This window comes from Haliotis cracherodii, unplaced genomic scaffold (genome assembly GCF_022045235.1).
Source record: "Haliotis cracherodii isolate W230 unplaced genomic scaffold, xgHalCrac1.p SCAF_11, whole genome shotgun sequence".
In the NCBI taxonomy this organism is placed as follows: Eukaryota; Metazoa; Mollusca; class Gastropoda; order Lepetellida; family Haliotidae; genus Haliotis; species Haliotis cracherodii.
The window spans coordinates 4,045,376-4,062,600 of NW_027266266.1; the positions used below are offsets into that span (position 1 = coordinate 4,045,376).

At 41.8% G+C, this 17,225-nt stretch overlaps 1 protein-coding gene across 1 annotated transcript in view; it reads right to left on the minus strand.

The window, feature by feature from the left end:
- LOC139455251 (cytochrome P450 3A24-like) overlaps positions 1-14,050 on the minus strand; it is a 28,097-nt gene extending 14,047 nt beyond the window's left edge. The window contains exons 1-6 of the mRNA XM_071236802.1: positions 13,860-14,050; positions 6,734-6,827; positions 5,209-5,264; positions 3,816-3,912; positions 999-1,121; positions 653-744 (exon numbers count right to left, since the gene is read on the minus strand). Coding sequence (XP_071092903.1) covers positions 653-744; positions 999-1,121; positions 3,816-3,912; positions 5,209-5,264; positions 6,734-6,827; positions 13,860-14,017 — 620 coding nt within the window. The 5' untranslated portion in view covers positions 14,018-14,050. The remainder of the gene's footprint in view (positions 1-652; positions 745-998; positions 1,122-3,815; positions 3,913-5,208; positions 5,265-6,733; positions 6,828-13,859) is intronic.
- Positions 14,051-17,225: the final 3,175 nt, after the last annotated feature.

Consider the following 17,225-nt stretch of genomic DNA (forward strand, 5'->3'; position numbering starts at 1 on the left):
CAGGCAATGATGACACAAATCAGCCTGACCACCCGACACAATGTTACTGGACCCTTCCCCCATGCATCAGCAACGATCCACATCATCAGGTCATGATGACACAAATCAGCCTGACCACCCGACACAATGTTACTGGACCCTTCCCCCATGCATCAGCAACGATCCACATCATCAGGTCATGATGACACAAATCAACATGACCACCCGACACAATGTTACTGACCCTTGCACCAAGCATGAGCAACGATCCACACTATCAGGCCATAATGACACAAATCAACATGACCACCCGACACAATGTTACTGGACCCTTCCCCCATGCATCAGCAACGATCCACACCATCAGGCCATATTGACACAAATCAGCCTGACCACCCGACACAATGTTACTGGCACTTGCACCAAGCATGAGCAACAATCCACACCATCAGGCAATGATGACACAAATCAGCCTGACCATCCGACACAATGTTACTGACCCTTGCACCAAGCATGAGCAACGATCCACACCATCAGGCAATGATGACACAAATCAGCCTGTCCATCCGACACAATGTTACTGACCCTTGCACCAAGCATGAGCAACTGGGGACATCTTCAGCCCCAGAATCTACACAGGGACTCTCAACCTATGAGTTTTAAGTTAACTTACTCGTTCATTTTGACTGTTTTCGTGCCTTCCTCTGTAGTTTTCCAGAGGTTTGTCACTAGAGAAGCCATGCAAGTCTGCATCAGCGGTATCATCTGTCAATTAATATTCCTCCATTCAGTCCTATAACCATTGAATCATTCCAGTCATAGTATAGTTCCTTTGTTTGAAGTATGATCAAAAAGAACATTGTGTGCTCTGCTACATGACGAAGCTGAGGGTGTATTAAGGGTCAGGGAATTATATTTTTTCTCTCTTGATTCAAGTAGGGTCAGCTGTACTTGTGAACGTGGGACTCAGGACAATCAGGACATGACATGACCTGAGCATGACCTGAGCATGACATTACCTCCTTCATCCTGCCTGCTGTGAACGTGGGACTCAGGATGCCTCGAATGAACTTCCAGTGATCATCAACCAAGAAAACAAGCGACTCCTTTAACAGTGGGTCTCGTGGAAAGTTGGAGCTTTTCTGAAAGTTTAAATAAGATTGCAACAGCACTGTAGCTCTGACACCCATTTAAGAACATTTACTGTCAGCGATGATGTTCAAATATTTCCTGCATAAAACTTCACTGAGCCAAAAGTTTGGACATGTGCAACAATGTTAAATGTTAAATTGAATATGATTGATGCAATACACAACAACTCAGGGACTGTACATCTGCCTTCTGTGTGTTGATTTGTACGAAAGAAAAATGTATGGGAGTACGCAGAAGGGGAATTCCCAGAATGACTGCTTCTACACTTGGTTAGGAGGGGTGGGGGAGAGAGGGGAGAGACCCAAGGAGGGTTGTTCAGGAGGACCTGTTGAGAGAGGGGTAACACTGTCATTTCCCCAGGCTTGTTGAGGAGGGGTGGGGGAGGAGAGGGACCTAATGAGGGTTGTTGAGGAGGAGGTGCAATACACAACAATTGATTGGCATGAAGAAACATCTACTTTTTACATCTGAACAGGTGGTAGCTGGTAGCTGTGGCTTCAAAATAGCAGCTGAATTTTATAAAATTGACCACAGACAGGAATTTGGGATACCTGCACAAAGAGGTTGAGCCAATGATGACTTGTCTGCGAGATCATTTAGTTTTGGATGGTGAATATTTATCAAGTCAGACCAGAATTCCGTGAGGAACTTTACAGACACCATGGCTCGCACCATTCACACAACCTTTCATGTGTATGACGCCTTTAGAGGAGATGTGGCAATGTGATTGTCTGCAAATGGAGAAATGGCAAACTGACTTAATTCCAATCACATAAAATAAAGGTGAAAGAAGCAAACATGCAGTCTGTTTTACCACCTGCTCCAGGAGCAACCAAGTGAAGTAATCAGGTTGCACACCCAAATATTGGCTGCACCATTTTATCATACCAGTACCTTGAAACACTGTATGTTCAGCTATTTGAATATAAATTAAATTCAAAGAGAAAATAAACTTTAGAATGTGCTTATTTTGAGGAAATCTGTATATGGCTTTTCACATCTTGATATCCAGTAAAAAAACTTAAACAGACGTTTCAAAGTGTCTGTTTGTTGTGATTGTAACTGCATGAATGACTGTTCCAGTGCTAATCAGGAAGATTTAGTTCTGCAAATTCGCAGTATTCAGACCACCTGTGTATTTCACTATTTTCATGAACTTTTGTTTCCTGGATTCTAAAAGATCTACGGCAAGTTTTAAAAGAATTCAGTTTTCTATTTTTGTTAAATTTGACTGCTGCTGTGCACTTGTGGTGGGAAATGTTACCTGCACTCGGTGCAACCTGACAATAAAAGTTACCTGCACCTGCAATGTTTTACCTGCACTGGTGCAGCTTGGATATAGCGACAGTCAAACCACGACAACTGTCAAACCAGTACAAGAAGCAAACAGAGCACTAGATTCAGTCAAACAGTGCAGTAAAATTTGAACCACAGTCAAACCACTACAAGCAGTACAAGAGTCAAACCACAAAATCAGTCAAACCACTACAAACAGTCAAACCAGTACAACAGTCAAACCAGTACAGTCAAACCAGTACAACAGTCAAACCTTTGCAACAGTCAAACCAGTGCAACAGTCAAACCAGGACAAACAGTCAAACCAGTACAAACAGTCAAACCAGTACAAACAGTCAAACCAGTACAAACTATTACAGTCAAACCAGTGCAAACAGTCAAACCAGTGCAAACAGTCAAACTAGTGCAAACAGTCAAACCAGTACAAACAGTAAACCCAGTGCAAACAGTCAAACCAGTACAACCTATTACAGTCAAACCAGTGCAAACAGTCAAACCAGTGCAAACAGTCAAACCAGTACAAACAGTAAAACCAGTGCAAACAGTAAAACCAGTGCAAACAGTCAAACCAGTACAAACAGTCAAACCAGTACAAACAGTCAAACCTGCATGACACTCAAACCAGCACAAACAGCCAAACCAGCACAACAGTCAAACCAGCACAACAGTCAAACCAGTACAAACAGTCAAATCAGTACAAACAGTCAAACTAGTTTAGTCAAACCAGTACAAACAGTCAAACCAGTACAACAGTCAATCCAGTACAACAGTCAAACCAGTACAAACATTCAAATCAGTACAAACAGTCAAATTAGTACAAACAGTCAAACCAGAACAAACAGTCAAACCAGTAGAACAGTCAAATCAGAACAAACAGTCAAACCAGTACAACAGTCAAACTAGTACAGCCAAATCAGTACAAACAGTCAAACCAGTACAACAGTCAATCCAATACAACAGTCAAACCAGTACAACAGTCAAACCAGTGCAACAGTCAAACTAGTACAAACAGTTAACCAGTAGAACAGTCAAATCAGTACAACAGTCAAACCAGTACAAACAGTCAAACGAGTACAACAGTCAAACACTGCAACACTCAAACCAGTAGTCAGTCAAACTAGTTAAAGAAGCAAAGAAAGCAATAGATTCTGTCAATCAGTGCAGTCAAACTAGTAGAGGCAGTCAAACGAGTTTGACAGTCAAATCACTGCAACATTCAAATCAATACAACAGTTAAACCAGTATGACATTCAAGGCAGTAGACTAGGAAAACCAGTACATTAATTTAGTCATAGCAGTACAACAGTCAAGGCAACACAAGGAGTCAAACAAGCTTAGCAATACAGTGCTGGGGACCAGTCTATCCTGAGAATGAATATCTTACTCACTGAGCGGTTAATGAATGATGAAAATTCCTTAACCGTGATCTGCTTGATTATGTCGATGTCGGCAATGAGATATATCGGTTTGCGCATATGGAAAAGACTGGAAAAAATAAACATATATATAAACATACATATAAATATATATATATAAAAATACATATTATTTCAGTAAATTTAGATTTATGACACAGTGGAAGTAGATGTAAACTGACTGCCAAAAGAAATCTTTATAAACACAATTGCAACAATTTAAAAAAACAAGTTCAAACTAAATCAGTGCACAAAACACATCAACCAAACACAACAATGCTCGATGCCAAAATGATACACGTCCATGGTATGTTGTTTTGTATAAAATGTGAAAAAGGTGAAAAACAAGTGCCGCTTGACAGCCGAAACTACACATGCAATAAGGGTATACAAATGATGTAGACGGCATGTCAGATACTGACACTGATAAAAATCTACCATAGAAATGCCACGACTGGCACCCGAGCAAAGCGGGTATGACACGGATTGGAGCCACCCATGCCCACATTGCTAGAACTTTTGGTTTCTCCCGTGTTGCTGTAACAGACCAGACAGATAGGCCAAGAGAGGCCAAGAGAGGCCAAGAACAGGCAGACCCAAGGTAACTATGCACAATGAAGACCGGTATTTGTGTACTTTGCATCTCTGGAATTGATTCCTTAGAGTGACTTCATCAGCGACAAATGCCTAAGGGCATATGGTTAGTAGACAGATAATGGCAAGGCAACTCAGGGCTCAAGGAATTTGGGCTTACAGACTTTACAGAAGACAGTTTTTGACAGGACAACATCATTGTCAGAGATTGAGATGGGTAAATCGTTGTCAGTGATGTGACCGGCGGCGATGAGAGTCGGTTCTTTCTGGTTAGAGCTGATGGAAGACAGCGTGTTTACTGCCAAAGGGAAGAACGAACGGCGACATGCTGTGTTCAGGTGGTGGATGGAGTGTTATGGTGTGGGGAGGAATGTGTGAAGTTTAAGAGGGTATGAGACGGACAAATGTCACAACAGGGTAAAAAATATAGTATGCCCAAACACTTAACAAATGTTAATATACATCCCATGCTAATTGCATATCAAATATACATGACACATGCAGAAAGGGCTGATCTAAAGGCAGACTGACAGTTTCCGTATCACAGGGTTCAACACATCATCTGTCTGAAGTAAATATACAGGATATTTGTTGTAAAATATTTCTTTTCTGTCAGAACAGATTTGTCTTCCATCAAAGGAAAGATTATTGAGTTACATACGATTTGCAGGTCTTTCTTCAATTAATATTCAGTAGCATTCTATTTAAACAATCACCAATGTATGGTGCAATGAACGTTTGTAACTAATGACCTATTGAACATGCTACTTACCCGACAACCTTGCCGTATTTCTCAATAATGTGTTGGTCATATTTTGGAATAGACCCCTAAAATGGAAAGCAAATTGTTTAAAACAAAAACATTGATTAGTTTAATATGAACCTGATTACTAGAGGTATAGAAGCTCACCTTTATTCAGTTAAATAAAACATGAGTGAAGATGGTCGGCTAAAAATACAATAAACTATGCTACAATGTTTTTCCACTGATATTTTTCAATTCTCTGAACAGTTCTAGTACACGTTTTTAATGCTTCAGAATACGCTACAATGCATTTTCTTTGATACTTTTTCACATTTTGGGGGGTTCAACGGTTTTGATATTTTGGGATGTGTCAATAGTGAGGTTCGTAGATCTGACTGAAAATGTTAAGTTGAAATTTTTTTTTAAAAATGTTCAAAAGTGAAATAAAGTCGGTTTAAGTGAGACATGTTGGTATTGGTTATCTTTTGTATCAAGTACTTACATGATACGGGCGGTCAGGTAGCCTGGTGGTTAAAGCGTTCGTTAGTCACGCCAAAGACCCACGTTCAATTCCTGACATGGGTACAATGTGTGAAGCCCATTTCTGGTGTCCCCCGCCATGATAATACTTGAATATTGCTAAAAGTGGCGTAAAACCATATTCACTCACTCACTCACTTACATGAAGGATGGACCAATGATTCATTGTTATTGTCAATACCTTGAATTCATTATTTTGTTTACCTCTTGGATTCATTATCTTGTTTACACCTTGCATTAATAATGTTATTACCGTATTCCACATAACAAGCGCCCAGGGTGCTCTCCAAATTAGAAATAGTGGGCTCTTATTAGAATATTATATTGGTGAAAAAAAAAAGAGTTAAAAGATAAATTTCGTGGTTTTTGCTGACAGCCTGAAATGTTTATATATGCGACAGATATATTTTTCCAAAATTTAATTGCCCATAATTAAGGGTGCATATCACACACGAGTGCGTATTTTAAACGAATAAATAAGTCTTATGTACATTGATCTATCGGAAGGGGTGCTAATTAGGATTGTTCACTAGCCAATATCTTAGCAAATATCGCCATGGTCGCTTATTAGAGCGGGGCGCTTATTACGTCGAATACCGTAATGTATATTCAGCAGTGGAAACTAGTCCTTATAATGATAACAGCAAAAACCTTAAATATGGTCAGTTTTTACAAGTCCTTATGAGAGCTTAACTACAGGGCAGTTTGGCAAAGACTACAAGACGAGTGTTGTTGACATTTTAGAAACATTTTACTGTAAACATCTTGGATTCTTTGTGATGTTTACATCTTGGATAACAAAGGACAAGTTAATTGAAACTCATAATTGTGACTTGATCACTATAAGTGTGAATATCATGATAGGTATCAGATTGGCACCAGTGTTTCAGGATATGTATGTCTTATGATAACCCACAAGTAGTTCTGAATACCTATTCAGTGTCTCGCCTTTCCCCACTGGGAGTTCACAGATGTGCAAAGCTAGAAATCAGAAGGTGTTGGTTTAACTCACAAATTTCTTGAATTGAGACATTGCTCCAAATATTCCTGGCTTTGGACCGGGAATTCCCAACTTCTTAAAGAATCCATGTGTCCAGGTGGTGTACCTGAAACACGGGTGAGTAGACTGTGTGAGTGAATAGACTGTGTGAGTGAATAGACTGTGTGAGTGAATAGACTGTGTGAGTGAATAGACTGTGATTGAACAGACTGTGTGAGTGAACAGACTGTGTGAGTGAATAGACTGTGTGAGTGAATAGACTGTGTGAGTGAACAGACTGTGTGAGTGAATAGACTGTGTGAGTGGACTGTGTGAGTGAATAGACTGTGTGAGTGAATAGACTGTGTGAGTGAATAGACTGTGTGAGTGAATAGACTGTGTGAGTGAACAGACTGTGTGAGTGAATAGACTGTGTGAGTGATTAGACTGTGTGAGTGAATAGACTGTGTGAGTGAACAGACTGTGTGAGTGAAGAGACTGTGTGAGTGAATAGACTGTGTGAGTGAATAGACTGTGTGAGTGAACAGACTGTGTGAGTGAACAGACTGTGTGAGTGAACAGACTGTGTGAGTGAATAGACTGTGTGAGTGAACAGACTGTGTGAGTGAACAGACTGTGTGCGTGAATAGACTGTGTGAGTGAGTGGACTGTGTGAGTGGACTGTGTGAGTGAGTGGACTGTGTGAGTGAGTGGACTGTGTGAGTGAATAGACTGTGTGAGTGAATAGACTGTGTGAGTGAACAGACTGTGTGAGTGAATAGACTGTGTGAGTGAATAGACTGTGTGAGTGAATAGACTGTGTGAGTGAGTGGACTGTGTGAGTGAATAGACTGTGTGAGTGAATAGACTGTGTGAGTGAATAGACTGTGTGAGTGAACAGACTGTGTGAGTGAATAGACTGTGTGAGTGAATAGACTGTGAGTGAACAGACTGTGTGAGTGAATAGACTGTGTGAGTGAATAGACTGTGTGAGTGAACAGACTGTTTGAGTGAATAGACTGTGTGAGTGAACAGACTGTGTGAGTGAACAGACTGTGTGAGTGAATAGACTGTGTGAGTGAATAGACTGTGATTGAACAGACTGTGTGAGTGAACAGACTGTGTGAGTGAATAGACTGTGTGAGTGAATAGACTGTGTGAGTGAACAGACTGTGTGAGTGAATAGACTGTGTGAGTGGACTGTGTGAGTGAATAGACTGTGTGAGTGAATAGACTGTGTGAGTGAATAGACTGTGTGAGTGAATAGACTGTGATTGAACAGACTGTGTGAGTGAACAGACTGTGTGAGTGAATAGACTGTGTGAGTGAATAGACTGTGTGAGTGAACAGACTGTGTGAGTGAATAGACTGTGTGAGTGGACTGTGTGAGTGAATAGACTGTGTGAGTGAATAGACTGTGTGAGTGAATAGACTGTGTGAGTGAATAGACTGTGTGAGTGAACAGACTGTGTGAGTGAATAGACTGTGTGAGTGATTAGACTGTGTGAGTGAATAGACTGTGTGAGTGAACAGACTGTGTGAGTGAAGAGACTGTGTGAGTGAATAGACTGTGTGAGTGAATAGACTGTGTGAGTGAACAGACTGTGTGAGTGAACAGACTGTGTGAGTGAACAGACTGTGTGAGTGAATAGACTGTGTGAGTGAACAGACTGTGTGAGTGAACAGACTGTGTGCGTGAATAGACTGTGTGAGTGAGTGGACTGTGTGAGTGGACTGTGTGAGTGAGTGGACTGTGTGAGTGAGTGGACTGTGTGAGTGAATAGACTGTGTGAGTGAATAGACTGTGTGAGTGAACAGACTGTGTGAGTGAATAGACTGTGTGAGTGAATAGACTGTGTGAGTGAATAGACTGTGTGAGTGAGTGGACTGTGTGAGTGAATAGACTGTGTGAGTGAATAGACTGTGTGAGTGAATAGACTGTGTGAGTGAACAGACTGTGTGAGTGAATAGACTGTGTGAGTGAATAGACTGTGAGTGAACAGACTGTGTGAGTGAATAGACTGTGTGAGTGAATAGACTGTGTGAGTGAACAGACTGTTTGAGTGAATAGACTGTGTGAGTGAACAGACTGTGTGAGTGAACAGACTGTGTGAGTGAGTGGACTGTGTGAGTGGACTGTGTGAGTGAGTGGACTGTGTGAGTGAGTGGACTGTGTGAGTGAGTGGACTGTGTGAGTGGACTGTGTGAGTGAGTGGACTGTGTGAATGAGTGGACTGTGTGTGTGAGTGGACTGTGTGAGTGAGTGGACTGTGTGTGTGTGAGTGGACTGTGTGAGTGAGTGGATGTGTGTGTGAGTGGACTGTGTGAATGAGTGGATGTGTGTGAGTTAACTGTGTGAGTGAGTGGATGTGTGTGTGACTGGACTGTGTGAGTGAGTGGACTGTGTGTGTGTGAGTGAACTGTGTGAGTGAGTGGATGTGTGTGTGAGTGGACTGTGTGAGTGAGTGGACTGTGTATGTGAGTGGACTGTGTGTGTGAGTGGACTGTGTGTGTGAGTGGATGTGTGTGTGAGTGGACTGTGTGAGTGAGTTGACTGTGTGAGTGAGTTGACTGTGTGAGTGGACTGTGTGTGTGAGTGGACTGTGTGTGTGTGAGTGGACTGTGTGTGTGTGAGTGGACTGTTTGAGTGAGTGGACTGTGTGTGTGAGTGGACTGTGTGAGTGAGTGGATGTGTGTGTGAGTGGACTGTGTGTGTGAGTGGACTGTGTGTGTGAGTGGACTGTGAGTGAGCGGACTGTGTTAGTGAGGGGACTGTGTGAGTGGGCTGTGTGTGTGAGTGGACTGTGTGTGTGAGTGGATGTGTGTGTGAGTGGACTGTGTGAGTGAGTGGACTGTGTGAGTGAACCGTGTGAGTGAGTGGACTGTGTGAGTGAGTGGGCTGTGTGAGTGGGTTGTGTGAGTGAACTGTGTGTGGGAGTGGACTGTGTGAGTGAGTGGACTGTGTGTGTTGGTTGTGTGAGTGAGTGGACTGTGTGAGTGAGTGGACTGTGAGTGAGTGGACTGTGAGTGAGTGGACTGTGTGAGTGAGTGGGCTGTGTGAGTGAGTGGACTGTGTGAGTGAGTGGACAGTGTTTTTTTAGGTTTGATTGTTTGTTGTTTATCGCCCTACTCAGCGATATTCCAGCTATGTGACGGCCGCTTGTAAATGATTAATCTGTACCATACAATTCAGTGATTGACATCATGAGCATCCATCTACGGAATAGGGATACAAGCCTAGATACCGCTTCGGGCAAGCATGGATTGCTAAAGACCTATTTTATTATCATAAGATCTTCACGGGTTGTGTTTTCAGGTATGGCCAGGGCTTGAAAAATACCATTGCCCGACGCCCGTGCCAAGTAAGGTTTAGATGTCGGGCGTGTAATATACGTTTTCTAGCATGCCCGTGGACAAGTAGAGCACACAAAATGAACTGGGTCAAGTTTCACGCGAATGTAATCATGTGATCATGTTACGGTATTTGATTGGCTAATATTTTGTTAGTATCCCAGACTGACAATGTAATTTGCATACAGCTACGCCAGTCAACCAATGGGATTAATACATTTCGATGTCAGGCAGGTCAACAACGAAAACCAGGCTCGTTTCATTGTTAAATCGTAGTAACACTTCCATATATGGCACATGTTTCTCGGAAATGGAATTTCTTGGAAATTGTAACGCGAGGTTGAAACATTTTCCGACTTTAGATGCTTCGTTAGGCCTAGCTTTGATGAAATATACTTTTGTCGAACTACAACAAACGGGACTTTTAACGAGTGAAAGTATGGCATTTATTTGATATGTGTTTCTTTTCGTTGTCAACTAAAGTTTATTCGAGGCGCTGACCGTGGTTGCTGTAAATAATGGCGAGTTGTGCGATCTATCGACCCCTTTACGCACGATTTCGGCAAAATTGATCTAAACTGTACTGAATGAAATTTTAAATAAAATTAATAAAATATGCTACAAACATATGTCAAGGTACAAACGTGTTTTTTTTATAACCAGATAGTAATAATAGGATTTAATTGCGGAATTTGTTGATTGGTATTTCCGGTGTTGCGTGCAGGTGGTAATGTTTTTGCGATGGGGAAATGACATCGTGTCAGTGACTTGAGTTTACTAAAGGTGTATATAAGTTTGGGGAACCACGTGTTACCGAACACAATAACCGAGTTAGCGCTATATTGAAGAGTGCAATAGCGAGGGATCACTGTAGTAAATCTGTTGTTTCAAATGAGTAAGCTAGTAAAGGACAGAGTAGCCTCCCTTTGCCTCATTGGCACCCAGAGGGGTATCTGCAATAACAATTTATGTTGCCAGTACCGCACATGGCCGATCATGTCTCAGCGGTCTATTTTAAGTTTCTTTGGCGGTGGGGACGAACTTTAAAGGAAGGCAGAGGGAAATTCCGAAAGTTGTATATAGGTAAAGAATAAGAAGTATGACGAATGTAAACAAAAACGAACATTCATCGCTGGGTGGAAAGACCAGTTTCCTTGGGTTGCGTATGATGACACAGCGAATGTCATGAAGTGCACCATTTGTTCCAAGTACCCAAACATACACGCTTGCAATCGTAAGAGAACTTTTATTGATGGATGTTCAAATTTCTGAATTTTATTCTCAGTCCTGCAGCAGTAACATTTTACTGAATTTATTAGCTTGATTTGAGGCTAGTACATTTTAAAATAGGGCAAGTGAGAATGTTGGTCATACTTGCCCTTGGTCAAGTAACATTTTAAATAATTTTTCAACCCCTGATGGCCATAGCAGTAGACTATAGCCATAAAGTGAAATTGTATAATATGCCTGTCAGTGCATTTGCATTTTCCATGTGCGAAGGCAAGATAGAAACTGTCATATCACAGGGGGTGTAATAACCAGACCCATATTACACAGACCCGTATTACAGCTCTTGCCAGGCTGATATGGCTTGTCAATGCATTTTGAACTGGCAATCAATATCAGCCTTGGTGGTAAGAAATTGGAGTTATGTCCCTTAGTGCATTGTCTGCTCATCAAGCTTTCCCATGACAGTCTTCCAAACAAGGTAAGACTGTACTGCATTCTCTTGCAAAAGAAATACATTTTACGTGAAGGAGAATGTCCGAAAACTTGCCATCAACCCAAGACCCCTATATCAGTCTAAGACCCCAATATCAACCCGAGAGCCAGGCCCATATCTAACAGTGACCCCCTTATCAACCCGAGAACCCCATATCAACCTGAGACACCCCTATCAACCCAGACACCCCTATCAACCCGAGACACCCCTATCAATCCGAGACGTTTGGAATGTCCTACCCTCAGCCTGACATGGGGGTCAAGGGTGAATACAGGATAGGATATGAAAGTTGCTGTGTTGTAACCTCTAAATATTTATTGATTTGTGAAATCATTTGTTTTGTTGTCTTTGTCTTATAATATACGTAGACTGTCAGTTTGTCTCTCCCGAAACGAACCAACCACCTGCATGGGCTGACCCTGTTGACTGAAAACGCAGAGCTTGTGCGTTACTAATGTACTGTAAATTATTCAACTAATGGAGGTTGAACTAGTGGAGGTTATCTGTAAATTATCTCAGTAATGGAGGATGTCGTCCACTATTGGAGACCTCCTAAAATGACTTATGTTCATGTAACTTTGTTTTAAATTTTATTATGGAATATCATAAAAATATTGCTATATGGCAATTTTCATATCCTACCCCATATCAACATGAGACCCCCATATCTACCAAAGACCCCCCTATCAACCCAAGACCCCCATATCAAACCAAGACCCCCTATCAATCCAAGACCCCCATTTCAACCCAAAACCCCCATATCAACCAAAGACCCCCCTATCAACCCAAGACCACCCTATCAACCCAAGACCCCCCTATCAAACCAAGACCCCCCTATCAACCCAAGACCCCCCTATCAACCCAAGACACCCGTATCAAACCAAGACCCCCTATCAACCCAAGACCCCCTATCAACCCAAGACTCGCATATCAACCCAAGACCCCCCATCAACCCTAGACCCCCATATCAACCCGACACCCCCATATCAACCCAAGACCCCCTATCAAATCAAGACCAACCCGAGACCTCAATATCCACACAAGACCCCCATATCAACCCAAGACCCCCTATCAAACCAAGACCCTCTATCAACCCAAGACCCCCATATCAAACAGTGACCCCCATATCAACCTGTGACTCACATATCAACCCGAGACCCCCATATCAGCCTAAGACCCCAATATCAACACAAGACCCCCATATCAAACAGTGACCCCCATATCAGCCTAAGACCCCAATATCAACACAAGACCCCCATATCAACAAGAGACCCCATATCAACCTGACATCCAGATATCAACCTGTGACTCCGATATCAACCCGAGAACCCCATATCAACCCAAGACCCCCATATCAGTCTAAGACCCCAATATCAAGACGAGAGCCAGGCCCATATCAAACAGTGACCCCCTTATCATCCCAAGACCCCCATATCAACCCAAGACCCCCATATCAACCCAAGACCCCCATATCAGTCTAAGACCCCAATATCAACCCGAGAGCCAGGCCCATATCAAACAGTGACCCCCTTATCAACCCGAGAACCCCATATCAACCCGATACACCCCTATCAACCCGAGACACCCCTATCGATCCGAGACGTTTGGAATGTCCTACCCTCAGCCTGACACGGGGGTCAAGGGTGAATACAGGATAGGATATGAAAGTTGCTGTGTTGTAACCTCTAAATATTTATTGAGGTGTAGCCTATTTAGAATTGTGCTATTTAACTTAAATTATTTCATTTATCTGCAAGCTAATATATATATATATATATTTATATATATATATATGACGCATAATTAAACCAACCTAGAAAATGACCAAATATGGTCTCTGATATCAGCTGTAGTGAAATCGGGTGTGAACTTGCGCAAGCCTACACAATAACATTTCTTGGTCACTGCACAGAAAATATACAGGGATTTATTGCTTATTGAAGTAAAATTATAATCACACCATTTCATTTTTTGCAGGTGTACCCACAGCAATTTATATAGAATCTGCTTCCAAAACAGGTGAAATTTCGACTTAACGATGCAACAGACGTATGATAGTATTGATACTATGAGATGACAACTCACCAATACAACCCAACGACAGCCCCGGCCCCGACAAGGACGAGCTTGTAATCCGTTGACAGTCTGACAACTAACTCAAGCCCTTCTCCTGCCTTCTCTTTTATAACCCCCGCCGTCTCCGGAGACAACAACTTCTCCACAGTTGACCACAACCTCTCCATTGCTTGCTACTTCCTGAACTGTTACAAATATGATCAGTGTTTACACTGTGAACGGCAACAGTCGAAAACGGATGTACCCATTAAGGCAACACAGTTTTTAGACAAAACGGCAACGCTCGTTTTTTCCCCCTTGTTTGAATCTAAAACCTATATCTGAGAAAAAGAAAAATGTTCGATACATTAGGTACTTTCTTGTCCGATTTTTTATTATCTTAATCCACCTGTGAAGTTCCGGGGTAGAATAAGTCTTCAGCATACCATGCTTGCAGTAAAAGGCGAGTATGCTTGACGTAAGAGGCGACTATAACGGGATCGGGTGGTCAGACTCGCTGACTTGGTTGATGCATGTCATCGATCCCAATTGCGCGAATTAATCACTAGATTATCTGGTCAAGACTCGATTATTTTACAGACCGCCATCATATATAGCTGGAATATTGCTGACTGCGGCGTTAAACAACAAACCCACCAAACAACTGTAGGATAAGGGGGGCAGGGGGTCCCTGTCGTCTAAGGCGATTCGATGTGCAGAGTTGCGTCCCTCTGGCACGCCAGAAAACTATGATTGTGGATTCGCCCAGATTATTACCCACGTGGTGAAGATACAGGTGGTAAGATACTAAATCCGTACGCCACACGTGTGTCGTACAAGGTTGACCTTGTTTTATTCGTTTTGATTTGATAACCGTGACCTCTGTCACACCGGGACTACTTTTTTCATTCATAAAAATTGCGAGACGTCATTCATTTTGCAACCACAAGGCAGAACTGAAGAAATTAATGAGAACGAGAGATATTTACATACACTTTATTAAACCAAACAAAATAGTCACAGGCATCAAATTCAGTTTGCATTCAATATAAGTTATGCATAGAGCTTCTACAAACATTATATAATCGAGCGATATCTAGGCCTATTTACAATGTACGACTACCGATCAATAGAGCGAGGGCTCCCATGAGCGTGACGCACCCGACCACTTTCGCAACTTTCAATTTGATTTAACGTAAAGGGATAAGCGTTGTGAAATGGAGTATGTTTAAACTATCTGGACAGATATTTAGCCTTACTTGGGATGATCCGTTTGTGCCATCAGTGTTCCCTTCGAAGTGTATTTTGTGGCGCTGTTTCGGGAGATGTTGTTCATGAATGAACGTACACGACTGCACTACCATATCACCAAAAGTGAACAATTCTGATACAAATCATTCGAAAGCTCCGTGGAAGTGTGCCTGACTTCTGATTTTGTGGCCCCAAACATCCCAAATGTGAACAATAACATTCCCTATCTCTAGCGTAAAACGCTGTGAGCAGGCCCAGATCACGGTTGTCTTTTCTTATTCCGGTGGTGACCTTGCCCTTCGATCGTTCGAAGCTGTCACTGACATGCAAGCAGACTTGAGTTTGTTGATTTTCACGTCTTGAGTATAGGGTGGTACAGTTAACATGAATGTCTTTGGCGAACACTCTGATTTCCCTCTGGTACGATGATATAGATTCTGCTGATAGATCAAGGAAACCGAACCATTTTGATTGCACAGACGGGACACCGGCAGCGCGAGTGGCCGACTGTTAGTCCGATATTCAAAGCGGGGCTTATGTGACTTTTCAAATTTTCATAAAGGTGTCCTTCGTACTAAAAACATGGCGCTTGAATTACCTTAAGTTGAAGAATTTCGTCCATAAGGATCTTGAGTGTCGGTGTTGTTTTGTTTGTCAACAATGCCCATATTTGAGCATATATCAATATTCATGCGCAACCAGATTTTGCAACCGGTTTCAGTTTGGTCGGTCAACGAACGAAAGTTGTTAAGTATTTACACTCAAATATATATTTAATGTGGGTAATAAATAAAATACCACACTCATTCTCGTTAGATACCATTTTAACGAAACTCGTGAACTTTCTATGGTATCAACCATACACCATGAATGTAGTATTCTCTATTTCTGTTTCTAAGTTACCGAAGTGGTAATTTAACGTCTGAGACCTGCATCACTTCGGCTTTCCTACCCTACCACATTAGGCTGACACGCCCTGACATAACTGGAAAACTGTTAAAAGCGGCGTTAAACCCAACTCATTCACTCACTCGCTCTAGGACAAAACCGTATATTGATGAGAGCGGCGTTGAACAACAAACAAATTGTTGGATAAAACCAATGGATAAAAATGGTTTAGCCTGAGCTTTGCGATCATAATACTGCTTCCGACACTGGGATGATCTTTGAAGATTTTCCTTGACTATTTCATGAGTCTCAATCATCCGGGACTCCATTTCTTTCACAAGACTCCCCTTTTCTTTCATTTTTTGCTTGTTCCTATGTTAGTCCATGTCATGATATTGGTAGATTAATTTATCTAAAAATACTAAGGTAGTTTGGAAGAACGGTATACCAGCTGTAGAGATATAGAGGTTATCACGCGAGTGTGTTTGGGGATGGTAAATATCCTGCATTAGGAATAAACATTGTATTTAGCTAAATACATCGTGTTTATTCCTAATACGGGACATTTGCCATCCCCAAACACACAAGCGTGATAACCTCTTTATCATATAATGTCATTCTTTAATTTTGTGCTTCAAAATCGCTTTCCCTCTCTCACAAACATTACCGAAACATTGCGAGTTTTCCTGGAATGCGCGCATTAATATTTATTACGTCACAGGGTATAAGTGACAGTGACAGTAGCCAATATAGTTCCAACTCAAATCTGTTTCTTATACAGTGGCGAAGCAACATATACGCAAAACAACAATTGTTTTTAATTGCCTTTCGCGGCAATCCATCGGTCTGCCTGCTAGAGTAACTGCCCTTTGTCAAAGGTTAGACGTTGTTGACAGTCAGTCTGTCATGTCATGACGTTAAAATGTGGTCAGATGTACACACAGCGACAAAACGAAACAAGGTAACCATTCAAACATATTTCGGCCAAATCCAACTATTTTAATTTGTGGAGAAAGGTTCAAGCCGCAGAGGTCTACAAAATTGTGTCGAAATTTATATCTCCACAGTTGAAAAAACGTATGAAATGCCTTTGCTACGTCACAGACACTGATTTTAAGTATATAAGACTGTTCTTTTGATAATGAAAGCAATTATCTCTGTAGTTTATCCAGATCGCCGATGGTAAATTCTGACTCGAATGACGAGGGGGACGCCATGTTTGTTTATAAACCCTGAGAGTAGTCCCTACTTGACCTT